The 16,803-nt window shown below is 51.9% G+C and overlaps 1 protein-coding gene across 2 annotated transcripts in view; it reads right to left on the bottom strand.

Annotated features, from left to right (window-relative positions):
• Window positions 1-16,803, bottom strand: part of LOC147722937 (uncharacterized) — a 417,291-nt gene that overhangs the window by 151,255 nt on the left and 249,233 nt on the right. For both annotated transcript variants that reach the window (XM_086965333.1, XM_086965332.1), the window contains exon 10: window positions 8,651-8,690. In XM_086965333.1, the coding sequence (XP_086821459.1) occupies window positions 8,651-8,690 (40 nt within the window). The remainder of the gene's footprint in view (window positions 1-8,650; window positions 8,691-16,803) is intronic.

The following is a 16,803-nucleotide window of genomic DNA, read 5'->3' as shown; positions in this document are numbered from 1 at the left end:
TATTTGATTGCTTGGTTTTACGTGGAACTTGGACACCACCTTTGGCATAAAGTGTGGGTCCATTCTCATCACCACCCTATCGTTGTGAATTTGTATGAAGGGTTCCTGTAGCGTCAACGCTTGTAGTTCGCTTACTCTGCGTAGCGAGGGGATTGCCACTAGGAATGCCGTTTTTAACGTTAGCATATGTAGTGATGCTTTTTGCCTTGGTTCAAAGGGTGCTTTCATGAGTTCTGTTAGCACTATATTGAGGTTCCATGCAGGTGCTGGCAACCTTTTAGGTGGTGCAATCCTTTTTGCGCCTTCCAAGAATCTTTTTACAATCATGGAAGTAAAGAAGCTTTTGCCTGTTTCTCCTATAGTGTAAGCGACAATGGCTGCTAGGTGTACTCTTAGCGATGAAGAGCTCAGGTTAGTCTCAAGCAGGTGCGTGAGGTTCTTAAGCACTGTAGAGTCCCTTGTCATTTTGTTGTGCAGTCCCTCCTTTCTGCACCATAGTGTAAACCTCTCCCATTTGGCCACGTAGCACTTCAGTGTGCTTGGTCTCTTCTTGCCTCTCGAAGTACCCTCAGAATACTTTCAGGTAGCTTTAGGTGTGCGAACTCTAAGTCCTCAGGAGCCATGCTGCTAGGCTGAGACTTTCTGGTTCTGGATGCAAGACCTCTCCGTTTTGGATGGAGAGTAGGTCTTTCTTTCTCCCAAATCTGTGTGGTGCACTCTGTCATTTCCATAATCTGCGAATACCAGGTCTGCCTGGCCCACTGGGGTGCGACCAGTATCAGGGTCATGTTGCTTGTCCTGCACTTGCCGAGTACCTTGTGTATCAGGGGAATCGGCGGAAAAGCGTAGGCAAATGTCTTTGACCAGCTTATCCATAGGGCATTCCATAGGGCATTCCCCAGGGACCCTTCCCCCTGGTTGCCTCGATGCGAAGTGTTGGCATTTTGCATTCTGGCGTGTTGCAAACAGATCTATTGACGGTGTTCCCCACCTGTCGAACAGTTTTTGTTTCTTGTGCATTTAGCTCCCATTCGTGTGGGGCCGATGTCTGTCTGCTGCGCCAGTCCGCTTCCACGTTGCCCTTTTCTGGAAGATGTATCGCCAGTAAATCTATCTTCAGAGGTATTGCCCATTTCCATATTTCCTGTGCTAGTTCTGATAGCAGGGCTGATTGTGTTCCTTCCTGTTTGTTTATGTAGAACATCGCTGTTGTGTTGTCCGTCTGGATCAACACTGTTTGGTTGTACAACTTCGTTTGGAAAGCTTTCATAGCTAGGAGAACGGTCTTTAGTTCTAGGTAATTGATGTGTTTTACCGCATCCGCTTGTGTCCACAGACCCCTCACTGAGTTTTCCCATGTGTGCTCCCCATCCTTTTTGAGATGAGTCTGTGGTGATGGTCACTGTTGGTGTTGGTGGTGTTAGAAGTTTCCCCTTTGTTATGTTTCCTTTGTTCCACCAGGATATCTCCTTGTGCACTGCGTGCGTTACAACCACTAGGTCCTCCCAACACCCTGTCGCTTGTGACCATTGGTCCTGCAGCCACTCCTGGAGTGGTCTCATGTGTAGTCGTACATTTGGTACTATGTGGATGCATGAGGCCATCATGCCCATCATTTTGCTCACCGTCCTCACGGTCAGAGCTTGCCCCTTCTGGTAGAGGTGAGTCTCCTTCAACAGTGCCATCGTTCTTTTCGCGCTGGGAAACACCTTCCCCTGCACGAGTGTTTATTTTTGCCCCCAGAAATATCTTTATCTGTTCTGGGTTTATCGAGGATTTTTTCCAGTGGATGGAGAAACCCATTGCCATCAGTGTGTCTGTCACGATTTGAGTGTGCTGCTTGCACGTGTTGTATGACTTTGCCTTTATTAGCCAGTCGTCTAGGTAAGGGTTAACGTGTATCCCCTTTCTCCTTAAGTGAGCTGCGACTGCTGCCAGACATTTTGTGAATACCCTCGGTGCAGATTTTAGTCCGAAGGCCAATGCTGTGAATTGGTAGTGATTTGAGTTGATTGCAAATCGTAACAGAGGTTTGTGCCGTCTGTTTATTGGGATGTGCAGGTAGGCATCTTTTAGGTCTATGGTGACCATGAAATCCCCCGTTTGGAGCTGTGGAAGTACTTCTTGCAGGGATGTCATTTTGAATTTTTGTGTTTTTATGAATTTGTTGAGTGACCGTAGGTCCAGGATGGGTCTCATTGTTTCGTCTACCTTGGGTACTAGGAAGAACATAGAGTACACCCCCTTGTTCCTTTCCATGGGGGGTACAGGCTATAGCCTCCTTTAATAGGAGTTACTCTGCCTCCCTCTGAAGAAGCTCTAGTTCCTTGTTTGCTAGTGTTCTTTTCTTTACTATTCTGCTTGTTGGTGTTTTTTTTAACTCTATGCAGTACCCGTACTGTATTGTGTTGATGATCCATTTGTCTGTTGTAATTTTCTTCCACTCCTGGAGATAAAGTTTTAATCTTCCTCCCACTGGTGTTACGTGGTCGTGCTCTTTTGGTGCGCAACACTCGTGTTTCTTGTTTTTGTGCTCCACCCTTTGAGATTTTGGAAGGGTATGAACCATCAATGTGGCCGAGTCACTTGGAGGTGGTTTGCTGTCCGCCCCTCCTGTTTCCACGTCCACTTGCCCTCCCGCAAAAGGACTGGCCCCTGTGTTGATATTGCCAGTGTTGTTTTTGCTGGCCTTGTTGCGTATGGGTGTCGCTTTGGTGGGAATGTCGGAAGGACTGATGCGACGTTCCCGGCTGGTTACCCCCCTCTCCCGTGTGGTCTCCGTGACGGGGTCCCTCTTTGCTCCCATGAATTGCAAGGCCCCCATGGATCTTGCTGTGTCATTATCCTTTGAGCTGTGAGAGCTTGTCGTCCACTGGTGCTCCGAACAGTGTTTCACCGTTGAACGGGGTGTTCAGGATGTTGTGTTGCACCTCCGGTTTAAAGCCTGATATTCTGAGCCAGGCTTGTCTTCTTTCTGTGATGCCTAGCATCATAAGCCTGCTGGCAGTGTCTGCAGCGTACAGTGCTGTTTTCAGGCAAGAGTTTGCCACGTTCTTCGCCTCCTCTACTAGGTGTAAAGCCCTTTGTTGGTATTCTTGAGGGAGGTGTTTCACCAGCTGCCCCAGTTCGTCCATGATCTGGTAATGGTGTCTGTTGAGCAGTGCGTTTGAATTAGCCATGCGCCAGTGCATAGCGGGATTCCTTTTGATTCTTCTCCCTGTTAGGTCCATCCTCCTGCTCTCTTTGTCTGGGGGTGGACCAGAAGTAGTTGGGACATTGGCCCTTCTCCTTGCTGTTACGGTGATGATGGAGTCTGCAGTGACCGTCCCCTGTATGTAGGCTGGGTCCTTTGAGGAGTGCTTGTATTTTTTCTCCGTCCTTAGCGTGACGGGTTTACAAGTAGCAGGCTCCTTGAATGCCTCTCTTCCTTGCCCTTTGATGCATTCAAGCATTGGCAGGTATTGGCTCTTAGTTTGCATTGGGAGTAGTGTTTCTACAAGGAAATCCCCTTTTGGCACCTCCTCTTCTAGTTTGACTCTGAATGCTGTTGCTGCCTCCTTAATGCGTTTAATGTCATCAGGCGGCGAGGACCTCACCGGATGTGTGTCTACCCACTCTTCTGGACTCTCAGCTTCGATGTCCTGCCACTCTTCGTCCTGTGTATCTGAGTATGCTGATTCTTGGTACACCCTCTATCCGTCATCTGCCTCCTCATCGTAATAGGGGTTATCATCTTCCTGATATGGCAGATCTTCTAAGTTCTCAGACACTGTTTCGACCTCAAATTCATCCTCATCTTCTTCCTCGACCAAGTGTGTTTCCGGTGACTTGGGCCTCGACTGAATTCTGTAATTTTTCATTTTTCGTCGAAATCTTTCTTTCACTGCAGGATGTTTTCCATCTCTGCTTAGAGTCTCCTTTTCTTCCTTTCCATCTCCGCCGCCTGGTCGGCGTCGAGTGGTTGTGCCGTTCTTTTCGGTGCGCCAGACGGCGCCGAGATTGGTTTTGGCGCCGAGATTGGTTTCGGCGGCGAGGCTGCTTTCGGCGGCGAGACTTGTTTTGCGTCTTTCGACGTCGGCTTCGAAGATGTTTTCGGAGTCGAGGGCTCCTTTTCTTGGAAGGTTTGACGACTTTGGTTGGTCACTGTCCCTCGGCGACAGGGAGTCCTTCTGTGAGGATCCGCTGGGCCTGGATGTTGCTGCGGAGGCCGAAGCTTTCGGCGGCTGCTCTTTCAGGGTCTTGGCCTCGTTTTTCCGAGAGTCTTGGGTAGACTGTCGAGAGTCTTTCGGGCCTTTTAGGGGCGTCGAGTCTCTTACCTTTTTTGTAGTCTTCTTTATATCGGTCTCTGCGACCGTGTAGTCGAAGTCTTCTTCGGTGGCGCAATCTTCCTCGTCGCTCGAGAGCCCCAGGTCTCGAAGGGACGGCGGTTGCCCCTTGCCCTGCATGGTGTAGTTTGCAATTCTTTGCCTCTCTCTGATTCGAAGGGTCTTCGGCGTGAATGCGGAGCAGGCGTTGCAGATCTTGCTTTCGTGGTTGACCGGCAGGCAGAGGTTACAGACTGGGTGCTGGTCCTTCTTCGCGTACTTATGGTGGCAGTTGCGACAGAATTTAAATGGTGTGTTGTCCATGTCTTGCGTTCAGGGTGTCCCCTTGTCGCGCAATCTCGTTTGGACGTCGAAAAAGTGTTGACATTTTCCTTTCTTCGTCGTCCTTTCGATGGTGCAGTCTTCCTTCGTCTTCTCAAAGCTTTTCCCCAAAATTTCCTCGAGTTTTGCTTCCCTCTCCTCCTAATCTCTGGAGCCCTCTCTGGAACGATCCAGACCCAACGGCGGAAAAAAGAATCTGAAGATGGCGCCCAAGGGTGGGAGCTTCCGCAGGAAGCATGCCGACGTCACAGGAAGGACACCAAAAGGTGGGACGTCGACGTCCACCTGGGCTACGAAAAAAAAAAAAAAAAAGAAAAGACAACGAGTCCAGACCCAACCACTAGACTGCGGAATAATGCACAGCATAGTGAATCCAGAAAGATTCACGCTGCAAAACTGGCATTTACAAGTTATCATCTCTATCAAATCAGTAGAAACTTACACAAGATAAAATTGAGGAGCAGGGGAAAGTGTTTTACTAGGTCACATTTTGCTTGTGAAGTGGCCTGTTCAAACTGAGTCTTATATATTGGAATGAATAAAAGGTATTTCTTTCACATGCAATGGCATACTAATGGTGTAGGCAGAAGACAGATTAGAAGGCTAACAGCCTTAGTCATGAGTGGCTTAATCGCTGGAAAGATATGCGCTGGAAACGTTTGATCAATAGAAACTGACTCAAAATGTATAAAAGCAGAAAAAAGAATGTAATGAGTGCCACAAATTCTGTTAAAGGGCTTGTAAGAGAGTAGGGTCTGCAATCCTATGATCAGCCCAGATTTTTGCTTTTTGCTTCACTGGTTTACGACTTCTCTGGCTGTGGGCCTGCTAATCAGACCCACAGGCTTGCTGTTCTCTCACTAAATTGACACGTGTACCTTAGGTGCATTTACCAATTGGTACTGGGCCACCTTATCAGACCCTGTAACTCAGGGCATAGGTGTACCCAGGGCCTGCCAGGGGCTGCAGCATGTATTATGCCACCCCTGGCTGGCCATCTAAATCTGACACAACTGGCTGCACGACAGCTGGGGCAAGGTGGTGTAATCATCCTTTGCTTTAGATATAGTATACCTATATCTAACCCTAAAATGGACACATAGATTCCTATCAGTCACTCCTACGGCAGGCCTTGACAATCCTGAAGGCAGAGTGCTTGGAATCATGTGAGATGGTGCTCTGGCAAGAGCTGAGCCCGTTTGCAGCTTGCGGAACCAAGTCCTAATAGCTGTTCCATGATAACGCGTACCATATACTCTTAAGTGCATTATAATCCTCGCGGTTATATGCTAACTCTGGTATCGCTTTATCAAAACATGTCGAGTAAGGTGTCATACGAATTGGAATACTAACCCCTCGCCAATTCTGGCGACGAGGTTAGCATTCCACCCTTCTAGAGGGACACGACATGTATGTAACTGTGAACCCCGGTTAAAGTTAACTCAAGCCTCAGCATCACAAAATGGATGCTGCCACCACAGACAAGTCTGACCCCCTGCAGCTGGGAGTCCTTCCAGCGAGGGGAGCTTGGACAGGGTTTCCTGTCAGGGGCGGTGCTAGCACCATCCCAGACAGGGTTTTGTGTATCCTGGCTAGGCAGGGCTTTAGAGGAAGGTGACTGCAAGTGGCACCCCGGTGCTCACTATGCATAGGCCGGCTAGAACCAGTTCCAGGGGCATACCAGCCCCTGGCCTGGGGAAAGTCCGGCATGGGAGAGGGGTGTAACCACCCCCCTCCTAGTCCCACCCATAGGCAGGACCTAGTCACCGGGTCAGCCCCTTTTCCTAGTATAAAGTTAGGAGCAGGCCCCCTTCCAAATTAGATCATCTTTGGAATCAAGACACGACTTTCTACGAAAGGACTTCAAGATTTCTTCTTCAAGATTCTCCCTTGTGACTAAGGAGTAGTCACCCTGCATCCGCAGGCACCATCTTAACACTGCGGTCTGCTGCAAGTCCTTCCTCCGGAATCCGACTGCCCAGCTCGACGAGAACCGGCTTCCCTGGCACCTCTGACCTGGGGAAAGTCTGGCATGGGAGAGGGGTGTAACCACCCCCCTTCCTGGTCCCACCCATGGGCAGGACCTAGTCGCATGCCAGCCCCTTTTCCTAGTATAAAGATAGGAGCGGGCCCCCTTCCAAATTAGATCATCTTTGAATCCTGAAACTACTTTCTATGAAAGGAACTCAAGACTTCTTCCTAAGATTTCTCCCTTGTGACTAAGGAGTAGTCACCCTGCACCCGCAGGCACCACCTAAGAACACTGCGGTCTGCTGCACGTCCTTCCTCCGGAGTCAGACTGACCAGCACGACGAGACCCGGCTTCCCTGGCACCTCTGACCTCTACCTACCTCTACAGCTAAGCTGAGAACCGTAGGTGCGAAGAGACCTCGAGGGACCGGCCATCATCAGAACTGCACGACTTCTATCCAGCACGACCGCCGCGGGATCCTCGAGTGAGTGCTTTGGGGTCCGAGAAGCCCCGACCCTGAGCAGCTCCAGCACCGAAGTCCAGCCCCCCAGCATCCACGAGATCTGCGTGGGGCCCTTCTGCTCTTTGCTGCTCACCGCGTTGTCCAGGTCACTTGCCCGTTGGCTACTGGCCCGTTTCACGACGATCTTCGACACTTCCGCCGTTGGTCTGGTTGCTCCAGGCTGGCCCTTGCTCCCCTCCAACAGAGGAGCACCCCGGACCCTCCTGGTCCACTCCAGACGCCATCTTCGGTCCACCGCGTGGGCTTGCATTTGCCAAGACTTGTTGCCCCAATCCCGGGCCCAGCGACGTCGACAGCAGATACCACCGTGGGACAGCTCGCCCTCCATCCTGGTCGCCGACAAACGCCTCTTGGTCCGAGAGACTGCAGAGCACAGCGCCGCCCACTCACCTGGTCGAGGTGACTCCATCTGGTGCCATCCTGGTGCCCATCTAATCACTGGCTAGTGATTCAGAACTTGGTTCCCTCTGCTTACAGGTATCCATCCTCTTCAACCCAGGCTTAGGTTGCATCGATCCAACTTCACTGGTCGCCTGCCAGCAACAACTTCTTTCAGGCTCCTGGTTCGTCAACGAGGATTCCCGACGACACTTGAACCCTATGCAGCCGCAGCCCCTGGGCTAGGTAAACCGAGTACCACGGTGCTCCAGCGTAGACCCACTCTCTAAGTGTCTAGATCCACTTTCGTTTTTGACCTACCTAGTCGGGTTCGCCCGAGAACACTAACTTTTGCTTTTACTAGCCTCCATAGACTTTGCCCCGCATCCCGCGTGAGAGTGCACACTCTGCACCCGAGTCCCCCAGGCCTCCTGCTAGTAATCTGAAGGTTCAGTAGTCCAGTCCTAGCGATTCCAAACCCTATGAGATTAGTACTAACCTGCTCGGGCATTTGTGTAAATTGTGCAACTTTGCGTATTTTCCTAAGAGTTTTGTTGTGTGCTTAGTACCCTGTCCTCATAAAGAGTACAGGGCTGTTGTGATCTAAATAAATACACTGTTTATTGTCATAACACTTGTGTGGTGTCCTTTCACTTGGTGTTCATGGGGTATATGTGATGGTATAACAGCTGGCTTAACACGCCCTCTAGAGTTTAGCCCGAAGACTGCTCGTATCCATGCTACTAGGATAGCTGGTCTATAAGGTTGACTTACAACCAATCATCAATAAGGGTTGTTTAGACTGATACAAAGTGCTCACTAGAATAGTGAACATTATATATCAGGCCAACTTCTCACAGGGTTCAGTGCAGAAATTTTTTAGGTCACCTAACAATCTGTCAAAATATGTAATAAATCAGTATCAACAGCCCCAAACATCTATTATTGTATATAGAATATTCTAGACAATGGATAAACAGAATTGCTGATCTCCCATATCTCAGCAAAGCAATACAGATGTAATTTTTTTTCTGTAACACCTCTTCATTCAGAAAAGTGTAGAAATACAACTTAGTTGTATCTATACAGTATATGAATATTTTGTATCCAGTATAAAGCATGCACACTTACATTTGATAGATTTTCAATGAAGTCATCAGCATTTGTCTGCCTGAAATGCAAAATAATTCTTATAATTAGACATACCAAACAATTTAAAAATGCATGTTTTACATGGACACATCTACACAAGTGTGATGATGCTAGTGCTGTATGAAAAAAACGTTCAAAACATTTAGCTGAGAGTTGGAGCAGTTCACAGATTTAATGTCACAGAAGGGTCACTATTCGAATAAATGTGACATTGTTTGCTTTAGAAGAGGTAAATGATCATCAAAAATAAAACTGAAGCACTGATATCTTCCATTGTTTTTTTACACTGGACTATTGCACAAGTTACTATCTTTAACTCCATGGCTGCTAAGGCAATTCCCCTCCTGTGCTGGGAATTGCTATTTTCCTCTTATTATGACGAGCTGGGCTCGTCATCAGTGTTTGAGGAGGCTACACCATGACGAGCCCAGCTCGTCATGAGTGTGGAAGGGGTTAAGAGACATTAATTAGTGATAGATTCCTTACCTTAGAATATCCCTAGGCGTCAGACTGGATCCGGAAATTTTTGGGTAGCAATACCCCTGCGCGTCGGTAGGCGTTGTCTGCGGCTCCGCGTCTGTCGTCGGCGTCGTTCGCTCCGGAATGACGTTGTCTGAGTACTTAGACGCCGCCCATGCGCGCTGACGTCAGTTCTGATACACAGCTTTCCCGCGCCAGATACGCAGAGCCATGATAGAACCAACACTGGTGCCAAGAAACTAGGGCCCTGAAAGGGGATGACCTTAACCCTAGATATCGGTTCGCAGAACGGGGAGGATGGGTGGGTCGGTAAAGAATATATCACTAACTAATGTCTCTTACAGATATATCGTTACACAAGTAGTAACTTGTGCATCTGAAAGAGACACGTTCGTGATAGATTCCTTACCTTAGAATAGATACCCCAGCAATACCAACACCGGTGGTGGGTCTGCGAACCAATAATCACACCAGAAAGTCCAGGAGGATTGAACGGCCAAAGAAGCCATCCCTCCAGACTTGACTGTCCAGGCAGTAGTGTCTTGCGAACTCGTGCAGCGAGGCCCAGCTAGCTGCCTGGCAAATGTCCTGTAAGGGGACTCCTCAGCCCAAGGCAGTTGTTGCCGTGGCTCGAGTGGAATGAGCCCGCAATCCAGCAGGGGGCTCCTTTTTGGCCATGGAGTAACATGCCTGAATACACAAGATGATCCACCGCGAAATGGTCCTCTTGTGTACCGCCTTTCCCTTCTTCGTGCCCACGTAACCAACAAAGAGTTGGTCATCCACCCGGAATTGGCGTGTGCGATCTAGGTAATAAGAGAGCGCACTTTTTGGGTCCAGACGGTGGATCCTCTCTTCCTCTTTCGAGGGATGCGGAGGCGGAAAGAAGGTGGGCAAGGTAATGGACTGCCCGATGTGGAAGGCCGTGACAACCTTGGGCAGAAAGGAAGGTCTTGTCCATAACACAACCTTGTCCGGATGAACAGAGAGGAAAGGTGGAGTAGAAGAAAGAGCCTGGAGCTAACTCACTCTCCTGGCAGAAGTGATGGCAACCAGGAAAGCAGTCTTCAGTGTAAGAAGACGGAGAGGACAGTTATTGAGCGGCTCAAAGGGAGCACACATTAGATAAGTGAGTACAAGATTCAAGTCCCACTGGGGCATCACGAAAGGAACAGGAGGAAACGTGTGTGATGCCCTTCAGAAATCTATTTACAATGGGGGACTTGAACAAGGAAAGCTGATCAGGTAGCCGCGAGAAGGCAGAAAGAGCAGAAAGGTACCCCTTAAGAGTGCCCAGAGCAGAGCCCTGCTGGGCAAGGGAAAGAAGGAAAAGAAGAACCTCAGAAAGAGGGGCAGAGAGAGGGTCCACAGCCTTTGCTGTGCACAATGCCACAAATCTGTTCCACCTGCAGGCGTATACCGACTTTGTGGAGGGACGCCTGGCTCCCAGAATGATATCACAGACTTCGGGAGGCAAGTCAAAAGACCTCAACTGCCGCCGTTCAATCTCCAAGCTTGTAGGTGGAGACTGGACAGGTTCGGGTGCAGGACCGTCCCCTGCTGCTGCGACAGAAGGTCCTCCCCGAAGAGGCAGACGAATCGGGGTATCGACTGACATGCTGAGTAGCTCGGGATACCAGTATCTTCGTGCCCAGTCCGGAGCCACCAGGATAACCTGGGCCCGGTCGCGCCTGATCTTCAGCACTCTGGGCAGAAGTGGTATAGGCGGAAAGGCGTACAATAGACCGCAACTCTACTCGCGACGAAAAGCGTCGCCGAGCGAGTGCCGCCATGAAAATTCCAACGTGCAGAAAAGATGACATTGCGCGTTCTCTTCTGTGGCGAATAGATCTAACCAAGGCTCTCCCCATTGCTGAAAGAGGCCTTGCGCCAGTCCGAGTTCAGACGCCATTCGTGATCGATCATGCACCGACGGCGGAGTTCGTCCGCCCGGGCATTCAGAGAGCCTGCCAGGTGTTGAACCACCAGGGTCACGCCCTGATGTTCCAGCCACTGCCAGAGGCACCGAGCCTCCTGGCATAGGGTCCACGACCCCACCCCGCCCTGTTTGTTGCAGTACCACATGCGGTGGTGTTGTCCGTGAACACCTGCACTACACTCCCCCGGACAGAGGGGAGGAATGCCTTCAGTGCTAGACGAATCGCCTGCAGCTCCAAAAGGTTGATATGGAGCCGGGACTCCGCCGGAGACCAGAGGCCTCTGATCTCCGCCTCTTCCATGTGGCCTCCCCAGCCCTGGAGGGACGTGTCAGTCACAACCACGTGCTCCGGATGGGGTAGGGAGAGGGATCTGCCACTGACCCAGTCGCGGTCCGTGAGCCACCACTGCAGTTGTCTCGCAGTGCCCTCCGAGATCAAGACATGATCGGACAGGTTGCCCTGATGCTGGGCCCACTGAAACTTCAGGTCCCACTGCAGAGCCCGCATCCGCCACCTGGTGTGATGCACCAGAAGGATGCAGGAGGCCATCAGCCCCAGAAGCCGCAGCGTCAACCTGACCGAGACTCGGGATAACGGCTGAAAGATGGGAATCAGAGCCTGTATATCCCGAACCCGCTGGTCGGGAGGGTAAACCCGAAACTCCGCCGAGTCGAGAACCGCTCCGATGAAGAGGAGCTTCTGAGAGGGACACAGGTACGACTTCCGCACATTGGAGAACCCCAGCAAATGCAGGAGGTCGGCCTGAAGTAATAGAAATTTTCAGGTAGCCAAAGTGTCCCCCCACTCGCACCCTATCCATGCACCCATGTTCCTTGTATGTCGTGTACCTTTTGTTCTGTTCATGCTAGAGAGACGCATATGGATTTGCGTCGATCCTTAACATGTTAGCTATCCAGTCATGCATGAATATCCAGTTCATTAAGTTTCTAAACCTATGGTGCCAACGTCTTTATATGGTGCACTTTTGAATAAAGCTCACGTTTTTCTCCATGTTTCCTGGCCCAGTCGAGCTAGGCCCTTAACGAGTCTCCAAGTTCATTTCTGCCTCTGAAAGCTGCAGTTTAGGTATGCATCCCTGACCTCTGTCTTACATCCTGCACAGACGAGCAGTGCCCGGCTCGGCCTGTTTGCCTGCCAAACGTTATTTTGCCTACAGTTATCTGTTCAGCCTCTGCGAAAACACATTCCAGTCTAGTGAAATAGGTAAACATATTTCCGGCTGCAGAGCAAAGGGCCTTGCCTCCCTGTCTCCATGCAAGTAATTTTACTGCTCCTGTTACCATGGTAGGCTCATGGCCCCTCGCACTCTACATGAAGATCCCTTTGCACGCACTAGCATTCAGTGATGAACGGCCTCTGCCCGAGAGACCTTTTACTTCAGACACTACATCCTCCAAACATGAGATATCAGATATGCTCTAGGTGCAGGTCGTTCCGACACCCCAGACACCAGTCTCCTCTACTCGTGCAAAAGTCAAAGCCCCCCAGTTCTCCCCAGTTACACGTCATGCTCAGCTGCGCGCGCATATAGGTTAGAAGTTTCTGCCGACTCTGCAAACTTTCACTAAGCATCCACCCACTTTTGACGTTTCATGTTACGTTTCTGACATGTCAAGTGCACGCCCATGTGCACGCCTTCTTACACGCCTCCTGTTACGTACATGTGTTCTTATCTCTCTCTTTTCACCTGTTACGCCTACTGTATTGAATTCAATTGTAACATTTTACTATATATAATGTGTACTGTTAATAAAAAGTTGAATGTCCCTTCCTGAACCTTAGTGGTGATGTAACATGTCCCATCCTCGAGGATTTCCCATTAAAGCCCGTATGACTCAGATCCCACGGACTCTGCCTCTCATTTGAATGAGCTGTCTTGTATTGATAATTATATGGAAAAATGATCCGGTAAATTTATTTACCACAGGCCGTAGTCTGGAGGTGGCTGACGACTGTCTGGGGCGAGCCCGCCTTCAACAACCAGTTGTCTAGGTAGGGGAAGACTGACACCCCTAACCTGCGGAGATGAGCAGCGACCACCGCCATCACCTTCATGAACACCCGTGGGGCGCTGGTAGGCCGAAGGGGAGCACGGTAAACTGAAAGTGCTCTTGGCCTACCATGAACCGCAGGTAACGCCGGTGGGCCGGCAGGACGGGGATGGGGAAATAAGCGTCCTGCAAGTCCAGCGCTACCATCCAGTCTTCCGGGTCCAGGGCAGCTAGGACCTGAGCCAAAGTCAGCATCTTGAACTTCTCCTTCCGAAGGAAGCCGTTGACGTTCCGTAGGTCCAAGATAGGGCGTAGGCCCCATTTGCCCATCTTGGGTACCAGAAATTAGTGGGATTAACATCCACACCCTACTTCTGGCCCAGGAACGCGCTTGATGGCCCCCTTGGCCAAGAGGGCCGTGACTTCCACTTGCAGAAGTCTCAAGTTATCCCCGACACGCGGTGGCATGGATAAAGGGGTCGCCTCGAAGGGGAGGGAGTAGCCCCTTCGGATTATCTGCAGCACCCACCTGTCCGATGTGATAGTGCGCCAGTGGGAGAGGTGATGGCGAACCCTGCCTCCCACAGACGTCACATGGGCCTGAAAGCTCGGACTAGGAAGGTTTTGAGGCGGGTGCTGTGGAGGGAGGTGTGGAATGGCCTTGCCGTTGTCCCCAACCGCCGCCACGGCGGTTTCCTTGGCCGCCACCGCGCTGTTGAACATTTTGCGGTGCGTGGCTGGCAGCACGTGTGGGGGCGCCACTTCCGTGGCCACGAAAGGAGCGAAAGGCACCCGTTTGCTGGCGTGGGGCCGTGAGGCCCAAGGACTTGGCTCTAGCCCAGGAGTCCTTGAAACGTTCCAGCGCATGGTCTGTCTTGTCGCCGAAGAGGCGACGGCCATCGAACGGCATGTCCAGAAGTGTGGCCTGGACATCTGCCGAGAAGTTGGCGGACCTCAACCAGGCGTGGCGTCGAACCACCACCTTCGTTGCCATTGCCCTGCCCAGGGAGTCCGTTGTATCCAGCCCACACCGGATGGAATAACGTGCTGCATCTCGGCCCTCCGCAAGGGTTTGGGAGAGTTTAGCCCGGACCTCCTCCGGGCATTGTGGCAGCACCTCCGCAACCGTGTCCCACAGAGTGTGGGTGTAGCGGCCCAAGAGACAGGCGGTATTCACAAACCGCAACCCTAAGCTAACAGACGAGAACACCTTCTTCCGAACTGTTCGTATCTCTTGGATTCCCGGTCGGGCGGGGCAGTCAGGAATGCGGTCTGGGAGTTGGAGGCCTGGATGACCAGGCTCTCGGGGGTGGGATGGGTGGACAAAAAGCATGGGTCGCCCGGGGCCGGGCGGTAGCGTCTGGCCACGTTCCTATCCACAGGCGGGCCTGTAGCGGGCTTGGACCACGTGCCCACAAGAACGTCACATGAGGCCTCATTGAACGGCAGCAGAGGCTCGTTGGAGCTGGACTGCGGTTTGAGGACCTCAGTGAGGAGGTTAGCCCTCACGGCCGCGACGGGGAGCTCAAGGTGTAAGGCCTTGGCTGCCTTTGTCAACACTACACTATATGTAGACCCCTCCTCCGAAGCCACAGTCAGAGGGGAGGTAAATCCAGTGTCTGGTGATGTGTCAATACCACTGGCCTCCCCAAGCTCATATGTCCAGTACTGTTGAGACAGGCACGCCAGTGCCAGAGGGTCCTCAGACCCCTCCCAATCCTCACTGGTTACCTGCAAAACAGGATTAGAAGACGGGGCCTCCTCGTGGAAATAAAAATCTCCATAGGCTGTCGGAAGCGGCGCCAGAGTCGGACCGTAGGGAACATTGGGGTCGACGTCACAGCGGGTGCCGGGGGAGACACCCGTGGGGCCGGGGCCGGTGAAGTCGTGAGGTCGACCGGCGACGACCCGGATCCAGTAAGGACCGAAGTTGCCGGCGGCGCCGGGGCCGAAGCACCAGGCGGCGTCGGGGCCGGAGCACCCGACCCGCTAGGGCCTCCAGACTGGACCGTTGGGCCCGAAGGCGCCACAGAACCCGACAGAGGAGGGAGGTACCTCATGGCCATGAGGTACCGCTCGATCTACTCCGGCGTCGTGCCGTGCCCAGGGACCCGAAGGTGTGGGGCAGGCGGCGATGCTTGCGACTCCCGCGGAGCCGCGTAGGCGGTGTCGCCCAAGCCCCCGGCCGCATCGTGCGAGCGTCAGGGTGGGTCGGAGGAACGAGGACTTCTCTCCGACCTCTCATGCCTCTTACCCGAGGACTTTGAGCCCGACGACCGGTGTCCACTCCCGGAGATGCGATGTATCCGACCTCGCGAACTGTCCCTCGACCTCCCGTGGGACCGGGACCTGGAATAGCGTGAGGCCGACTGCCGGAGCTCGAGCCGCTTGCGGGACTGCTCCTGCCTAGCCTTCGACATCAGGGCCCGGCAGTCGGAGCAGGAGCGGTCGTCATGATCGAGGCCTAGGCACTTCAGGCACCGGCGATGGGGGTCCGTGACCGACATCAGTCGATCGCACTTAGCCGATAGAGTCGAAGACTAATGTAGGAGAGTAGGGTCTGCAATCCTATGATCACCCAGATTTTTTGCTTTTGTTTCACTGGTTTACGACTTTCTCTGGCTGTGGGCCTGCCAATCAGACCCACAGCCTGGCTGTTCTCTTTCTAAATTACCTCATGTACCCTAGGTGCATCTACCAATTGGTACTGGGCCACCTTATCAGACCCTGTAACTCAGGGCATAGGTGTACCCAGGGCTGCCAGGGGCTGCAGCATGTATTATGCCACCCCTGGCTGGCCTCCTAAATTTGACACAACTGGCTGCATGACAGCTGGGGCAAAGTCGTGTAATCACCCTTTGCTGTAGGTGTAGTATACCTATACCTAACCCTAAAATGGACACACAGATTCCTATCAGTCACTCCTATGGCAGGCCTTGACAATCCTGAAGGCAGAGTGCTTGGAATCGTGTGAGATGGTGCTCTGGCATGAGCTGAGCCTGTCTGCAGCTTGCGGAACCAAGTCCTAATAGCTGTTCCATGATATCGCATACCATATACTCTTAGGTGCATTATAATCCTCGCGGTTAAATGCTAACTTTGGTATTGCTTTATCAAAACATGTCGAGTAAGGTGTCATACGAATTGGAATACTAACCCCTCGCCAATTCTGGCGACGGGGTTAGCATTCCACCCTTCTAGAGGGACACGACATGTATGTAACTGTGAACCCCGGTTAAAGTTAACTGAAGCCTCAGCTCCACAAAATGGATGCTGCCACCACAGACACGAGTCTGACCCCCTGCAGCTGGGAGTCCTTCCAGCGAGGGGAGCCTGGACAAAGGGTTTCCTGTCAGGGGCGGTGCTAGCACCGTCCCAGACATGGTTTTGTGTATCCTGGGTAGGCAGGGCTTTACAGGAAGGTGACTGCTGAGTGGCACCCCGGTGCTCACTACGCATAGGCCGGTCTGAACCAGTTCCAGGGGCACACCAGCCCCTGGCCTGGGGAAGTCCGGCATGGCTGAGGGGTGTAACCACCCCCCACCTAGTCCCACCCATAGGCAGGACCTAGTCACCGGGTCAGCCCCCTTTTTTAGTATAAAGATGGGAGCGGGCCCCCTGTTAAAATTAGATCATCTTTGGAATCAAGATACCACTTTCTTCGAAAGGACTTCACGATTTCTTCTTCAAGATTCTCCCT

This window comes from Lissotriton vulgaris, chromosome 4_1, assembly GCF_964263255.1.
Source record: "Lissotriton vulgaris chromosome 4_1, aLisVul1.2, whole genome shotgun sequence".
NCBI lineage: Eukaryota > Metazoa > Chordata > Amphibia > Caudata > Salamandridae > Lissotriton > Lissotriton vulgaris.
This window is presented reverse-complemented; position numbering and strand designations above follow the sequence as displayed.